Raw genomic sequence first — 7,357 nt, 5'->3', positions numbered from 1 at the left:
AAAGAGGGTAAGGAAGGGATAACAGGAGGGTCTCAACTGCTTTTTCTTATAAACAACAGTAGCAAGAAAACATCTTGCATGTTCTACCCTGCAGCCTCCTTTGTAAGATATTTTGAGAGGTGTGGTAGCCCTGCAATGGCAGGAGGTTGTGTAAAGAACACAAGGGCTCATGAAAAAGAAGCAAAAGAAAGCCAACAACTCACTTCAGGTCCAAAATGCTTGATAGTATCACAGCATTTGCTTGTGTTGCCACAAATTTAAAACAAAATTAAAAGAATATGTAAACAGTGTTTCTGCTGTGCTACCGTTTTAACGATACAGCTGTTTGTTTCCCTTTTCAGGTGACATAATAAATCCCCCCCAAATGAGCTGCTTTGAGGTTTGTGAAATACAGAATCTCCTTAAGATTGGTTGTTTCTTAGGCTGGATTTGGTTGAGGTTTTTTTACTTTTTTTCTTTGGAAGGCAGAGGGACATATAACCACCCTTATATAAAGAACTCCAGTTTGGGGGAGGGTGGTGTTTGTTTGGCTTTGTTCTTTAAATCTTTTGGTATATTATGCAACTTGAATTTTCCCAGCTGTAATTTGCCTCATGAGTGTTTACCAGATTATTTCACTGGGAAATTGGTAGTGCTTCTATGCCTGAGTGATTGCTCAGTAGGTAGCAAAAAATGTTCTAGATCCTCTGCCTACAAAAGCTCCAATGAAGAGAAATGGAAAGAAAAAGAGTATACTGATTGCTGTTTAAACAGCTAGAAGCAATACAGGTCTTAATACAGCTCTTGAGTTCTACAACCAGGTAACTGGCAGGCAAACATCTGTCTTAGGGAAGATTGTCTTGATTCTCTAGTTCTTTTTGTTGTTCTCATCAACTAAATAAATAATTTTTAAGTCTCTCCATAGTAACCATAATGTAATAAAGATATCCAAGCTTTGTTCTGCAATTTTATGTAAAGAAAAAGTGCTAAGTGATCCTACATAAAAGAACCTTAGGGATGAGTGGGTGGACAGGCAGGTACTCCACTGAAATTCACTGAGACGCCTCTTAACAAGCTCTTTATCCACTGTCAGGGTCACAAAAGCTTGCTGATATATTTTAATGAAATAACTTGAAAAATCCAGAAACATGGCACAAGTATGTAGAGGTTCTTGTAATCAATGTGGCGCAACATCAGTATCCTTGGCATCCAATGCCATGCCTAACATACTGCACAGTTGTCTGCTTTTCCATGTAACTGCTAAATACTTGCTTTTCATTAACACAATAATTTAAAGAGGCTTGGTATATAGTTTTAAATTCTAATTTAAAATATTCCCTAATATAGATGTTTCCAAACTGCATCATGCCTGTGATGTGTGCAAGTTGGCCAAGTGACCAAGTGCCTCCTGTGTAGGTATGTATTCCAGAGGTAATTGCTGCTTGCTGTGGCCTTTATTTTGGGAATGCAGAGGCAGAGTGTATTTAGGAACCCCTACATGAAGTTGATTTAGAAAAAAGACTACATAAGATTTAAGTTCCCAGTTTATTATATTTTCTTAAAAACCTTTTACAAAATGCTTCTTCAGAATACTCAAAATGGAATGAGCATAATCTCTAAAACATTTTTACTTACTGTGGTTTTTTAAAGGTCATATAAAGCAGCTGTTGAAATCTTCAGCAGTTAATTCAAACATAACCTCCTTATCTAGTGTTCTGGTATTGTGTCATGTCATGAATTAATGCTTCACAAAACAATGCCACCTGCTATCTGTGGGGTTCAATGTAGTGTATTTGATGGTATGTAAAATACTTTTTCATAGGCAGGAGTGAAATGGGAGACTTCTTTTTATAACAGCTAAGAAGGTGAATTAGACTTCTGCAATGTTTCTTATGTGGAATAGACTGTCACTTAAACACTTTCACTAAATCTCAGTTTGTCTGGGATGCTGCACATCAGCATTTTTATCTGTTTAAAAACAGCATTTGGGTTGTTAAAATGAGGCCTGAGTTAAAGAAAAAAGCCTCCCATTACAAACATATGAAATCACATCACTTAAGCACCAGTGGCATCACATGCTACTGAATTAACTTATCTGTAAATGATCTTTAATTAGTACAAATTTCCCATCTATGTTTGTCAGTACCTCCAGCAAAAACTTTTCATTATTAATTGACCCTTGCTTGCATATGAGCTCAGATGTTCCCTGTGGCATTCATCAGCTTACTCAGCTCAGTAGCCGTCTAACCATGTTCTGTTTCTCTGATAGTGACACTGAAAAGAAACAGGATGACATTTTGAAATGCCTGTGAACTATGGTTAATAATACACTAATTTTTATTGTAGCATAATGTATGGTCATGGTTAGAAGCTCATTAAGTGAGTACTGCTTGTATTTGCTTTTAAGCATATCAGAATATTGACAACAACTATATAGGAGGAAACAATTTGATGGAAACTGTTTCTGTTGTCCTTTATTGCCACTTTTATTCTTTTTTTCAGAACAGCTAAAAAAGTCATTGACTGAATGTTAGAATTACTAACTACTACTTCAGAATCATTACTCAATGTCTAAAATATTAAAACAGTTCTTTCTAAATTATTTATTCTTGCATTAATAAAGTGGCTATCTTCAATTTACATAGGTATTTCACTGAGATTAATTTTAAAACACTTGTCAAACTTGTAAGGATTTTAAAAACGTAAAGGGTCACACATTTTATTGTTAACAGAGGGTGTTGAGAGAGTGTCAACACCCTATGAAGCATTAAGCTGTTGCCTTTGATGTGTAGGCAGCACCTTAGGTCTCACAGAGCTGTACTGTAAGTGAGTGTCCATATGTTCAATCCACTTTGATATGCTCAGAGATCGTGGGCCAGCAGCGTCCGTATGCTGTAGCACAACCATAGGAGGTAAAACATGCCATCTGGATTTCTGTTCCTTTTACTTACCTTGTGGCATGGCCTCTTCACGCTGTTGCCTTTGATGTGTAGGCAGCACCTTAGGTCTCACAGAGCTGTACTGTAAGTGAGTGTCCATATGTTCAATCCACTTTGATATGCTCAGAGATCGTGGGCCAGCAGCGTCCGTATGCTGTAGCACAACCATAGGAGGTAAAACATGCCATCTGGATTTCTGTTCCTTTTACTTACCTTGTGGCATGGCCTCTTCACAGTAGCAGAAAGCCTTTTTTTTTTTTTTTTTTTTTTTTTTTTTTTTTCTTTTCTGCTATTAAAATTATTTGAGTTTACCATGGAAAATATGTTTTGACTCAGTCATTAAATGAATTTTATTTTGGATGTCCATTAACAATATCTTAGAAGAGGGTTTTCTGAATCCAAAATGTACCCCAATACTCATGCTATGACAGTAAAACACTGGGAGCTTGAAATATCTTTATTAGCTAAGAACTCAGTTTCTTAATTACAAAGACTCTTGCTTTTTTATCTGTTCCCAAGTGAGGCTATGAGCACAGATTTGGATCCAACCAGATGTTGGGGTGCTAATAAGCTGAGCATGATATCTTTATCATTGACAGTATTTGCTATGATCAAATTCAGGAATGAATCCTCCACTTTTAAGACCAGAGGTTGTTCACAGGACCAGTTCCCCCTCAAAAATTACTTTTGATATCCTGTTCTCAACACCTTCACACCATTTCACAGGTGTCTGACACTAAAGTACACTGTAGACTAACAATTGTAAAGCTCACCAAAAGCTGCCTAATTCAGAAATGTGGCTCTGCTATTCAAACCCAAACTGGATTTCAGAGAACTGTTTTTAACAAATATCTTGCACAAATAAGGTACATCAACCCATTACATAGGAGCTCTACTCATTTTGTGTGAACCAGGCTTGCTAGAGCTCTCTCTCTGCTCTATTGGCAGTGATGGGATGTCTGGCACCAGTGAAATGTGCACACAGATGATGTGTTTCAAGTCCTTCCGTTCTGTGCAGCCCCTGTGCAGTTCCTCAGTACATTTAAACTCCCTGTTTGCAGAGCTCCTTGTCCTTCTTTCAAGGTCCCCTTTCCCCATCTGTTTCTTTTTTTGAAGTTTTGGTTGCAGAGGGAATTGTTTTTTTCCTGAAGATACAATCCTGACTTGTTGGTGTGGTTTTATTTTCCTCTGACAACTTACTTGAAGATGTATCGACTGTAGGGATGACTTGCTCCTGTATCTTTTAAGAGGAACCTGTTCATGTTCAGATCTCAGAGTGGCAGAACATGTGTGTTTTATTGCAGTGCTGGCTGCTCTGCTGAAATTTCATATACATGTGGCATAGCCACAGGACAAATGCCCAGACCATATGCCCTGTCACCTTATTTAGATACTACTGGAAGCCTGAGAGTCTCCCTGTTGTTTCATCTCTCTCTGGGGGATGTTTTGGCAAAGCACTGTCTTGGTCCTTGTGACATCTCCCTTCACCTTCTGCTTTGTTGCTGGTGGCTTGCCCAGTGCAAAACAATCCAGAGATTTTCTCAAATTGCTGTGCCTTTTTGACAGGTACCTGCCATTTTATTGTATGGAAAAAGTCTACCCTCTTCGGCTTCACTTTGACAGTCCAAGGGCTTGTAGCTTATGCTAACATGCAGAGCTCCATTTCCTAAAGCTCAGTTAAGAAAAACATTCTACATATTCAGTCACTATATGACAAATGTGTTTGTATCAAGAGGAACCAGTCAATTCACACAGATAGTGCAGTATCAGAAATAGCAGCCTATGGTTTACTACAGCCTTCAGACACACTGGGAGGAGTTGTTTCAACATAATGGGGCTGTTGGTGGCACGTGGGGAAGAAGTGGGAATTGCAGGTTGCCAGTCTAAGAACCGTCTCGGTGAGGAGTGTTTCCCACAGTTGGCCTCCTTTTATCTTGAACTATAAATAAACAATGTTTTATATTTTATAATGGAAGAGTTTTCAAAGAACATCAGTGAGTTTGAAGTAAGATTTGTAGTATCAAGAGACAGCTTTAATGTTCTAGATTAAATACATCTTTCAAGCTGTTCTAAATAAATGCCAATGGTATTTTTATATATATCTTTTTTTTTTTTTTCTTTTAGGATCAACAGCTCTGGATGCTTTCTAAATTACATAGGTGGGGACTGCCTCTGCTCTTAAAGAGTTTTACAGCTGAGCTCCTTGATGCTGTAACTAGATCATGTTTTTCACATTCTCTGTAGATTATTTCGTTCACTAAGAATGAACCTTGCCATAGGTATATACTGAGCCACTGAATTAACTCACAACCTACAAGTGAAGGATCGGCACGTGGTGGTGGGAAATTCAGGGGAGGTGGTTTCTTTGTTAAATGTATACATTATGGGACAAGTAATATAATGCATTACGCTAAACATCAATAATTAAATATACATTGCATCTTATGCTGTTTATGTGCTTTAGACTGCATCAAGATGTTAAGTATTTAAACTGTTTGTTGAAAAGTAAATATTTGGAATGGATTTCTCTACAGTCATTTTACTCAAAGTAGAAATTAAAAACATTTGGAATAGGGAAATATCATGGAAAAAATGGTCATGCTTATGCTAAAATTGTCTTTTCAGACATGTATTTTCAAGCAAGAATTATACAAATGCTGTAACTTCTTTTGGGACATATATTTTATCTATTTAACAAACTGAGTAATATAATTTTAAGACAGGAAAATAATTTAACATTTCAATTAGTGCTCTTCTTTTTACTAGTGTCTTTGCCATCTACTCAAGCTGTAAAAAAACAAAACCCAAACACTTTTCATTTGCAGTAGGACCTTGTCTGTCAAAGCTAAAACTGAAGAAAGGCGTGTTTGCCATAAAGCTTGTCTGGTTTTCCCATTGTATCTGTTGATCTAATAAAAGATGTTACCTCTTCTCAATAAACTTTGCAAAACATGTAATCCACAACAAAGAGAAGACTTGTAAGCTCTTGGTTATAGCTCATCAGCATAGTTACAAACCACGCCCTGTCCTTTCACCCCTAATAAACAGAATAATATTGTTGATTTTAATAATACTGTTTGAGTAAGGAATGAAAGCCAAACAGTAAATTATTTTGTTTGCATTTCTTTAACATAGTACATTCCCAGGACCTTGTATTTGTTTACAGCGCACAACGGCAGAATCAGAAGCAAATAGAAATGTACATTGGTTGGAGCACTGAACTTGTGAAAATTAGTAACTTACATGGTTTGTTTATTAAGCTTGTGAGGGCATTCAAAGGTTAAACAAGACTATGACAGCAACTAAAGCCTGAGTGAGCCTTCCCAACACACACTAATTCCTCCTAGTGGGCCTGAAGAGACAGCAATTCACTGACCTTCTAGGAAGATGGTACCACAGGACAGGCTTGCTGTTGGTGTTTGGGACAAAGGAATAACTGAAAAGAGGAAATTCACCCGCCTCTGGAATCATCGTGTTAACATGGATAATGTTACTGCTGTTGAAAACTTGTGCCTCTGAGCTAACATCTAGCAGCAGAACAAATATAAATGGCCTTGCACTGCACGAGGCTGGCGAAGACCACTGTGCTGAAGCACAGGCCTGTCATTGCATGGGATCCATCCAAGGGCCTTTCCTCCGTGTAGCTGTGTCAGCTAAGAGCAGCTCCTACGTGTCTTTGCTCGTGGCTTCTCTCGAAGGGTTGTTCTTGAGCAGAAATAAGCAAACACTCAAGTCACTGCACTGAAACGTGGTCTTATTTTAGCTCAGGGAAACCTGGAGTAGAACCTGGAGGCGCGGGGGTGTTTCTTGTGTCAGCAGTTACCGCGGGTGCAGCGGGTGTTGGCTGGGTTCTTTTTTTTTTTTAGTTCAGGCAGGCTGGAGAAAATTTTTGCAAGCAAAGAATACACCTGTACTTTACACTTTGCCAGGGTATTTTTTGCCTGCAACGTTATCTCCTGCGTGTGGCACTTCTGCATTCTCTGTCGCAGACACAGAGCAGTGAAGCTGTGGCTCCAAGATGCCTGGAGATCTAACAGGGGTTCCCCCTGTGAGAGGGAGCCCCGAGCTCTCCCTGCCTCCAGCTTTAGCACCGCTGAGGTTTCCCTCCCTCACATCTGCCGAGGAATCAGTGACCACGCACAGCTGACCCTCCAGAAACGCTGCTGGGCAAGACCCAAACAGGAGCAGCCGCCGAGGACAGTGCAAGCGCAGGGCGAGGAGACAGAAGGGCTCGGCTGTGCAGGTGCTGTGAGGCACCACACCTGTACGGACACACCCCGGCGTTCCCTGCAGGTGCGTCCTGCGAGCCCTGCGGCGGGGGGGCCCTCCCCGCGCCCGGCTGTGCGAGCACCCACGCGTGTCCCGGCGGGGCGTGTGCCCTGGTGGGCGCTGCCCCGGGCGCCTCCCGCTCACACGCACCTTCCGCAGCCGCGGAGCCG

General features: G+C 40.0%; 1 protein-coding gene across 1 annotated transcript in view; it reads left to right on the top strand.

Annotated features, from left to right (window-relative positions):
• Positions 1-4,749: 4,749 nt before the first annotated feature.
• Positions 4,750-7,357, top strand: part of FAM221A (family with sequence similarity 221, member A) — a 10,802-nt gene continuing 8,194 nt past the window's right edge. Inside the window, exon 1 of the mRNA XM_010007649.1 lies at positions 4,750-4,816. Within this exon, the coding sequence (XP_010005951.1) occupies positions 4,750-4,816 (67 nt within the window). The remainder of the gene's footprint in view (positions 4,817-7,357) is intronic.

The sequence above is a fragment of the Chaetura pelagica genome, unplaced genomic scaffold (genome assembly GCF_000747805.2).
Source record: "Chaetura pelagica isolate M959 unplaced genomic scaffold, ChaPel_1.0 scaffold10, whole genome shotgun sequence".
NCBI classification, from domain to species: domain Eukaryota; kingdom Metazoa; phylum Chordata; class Aves; order Apodiformes; family Apodidae; genus Chaetura; species Chaetura pelagica.
Note: the sequence above shows the minus strand (reverse complement) of the source record. Positions and strands in the feature narration are given on the sequence as shown.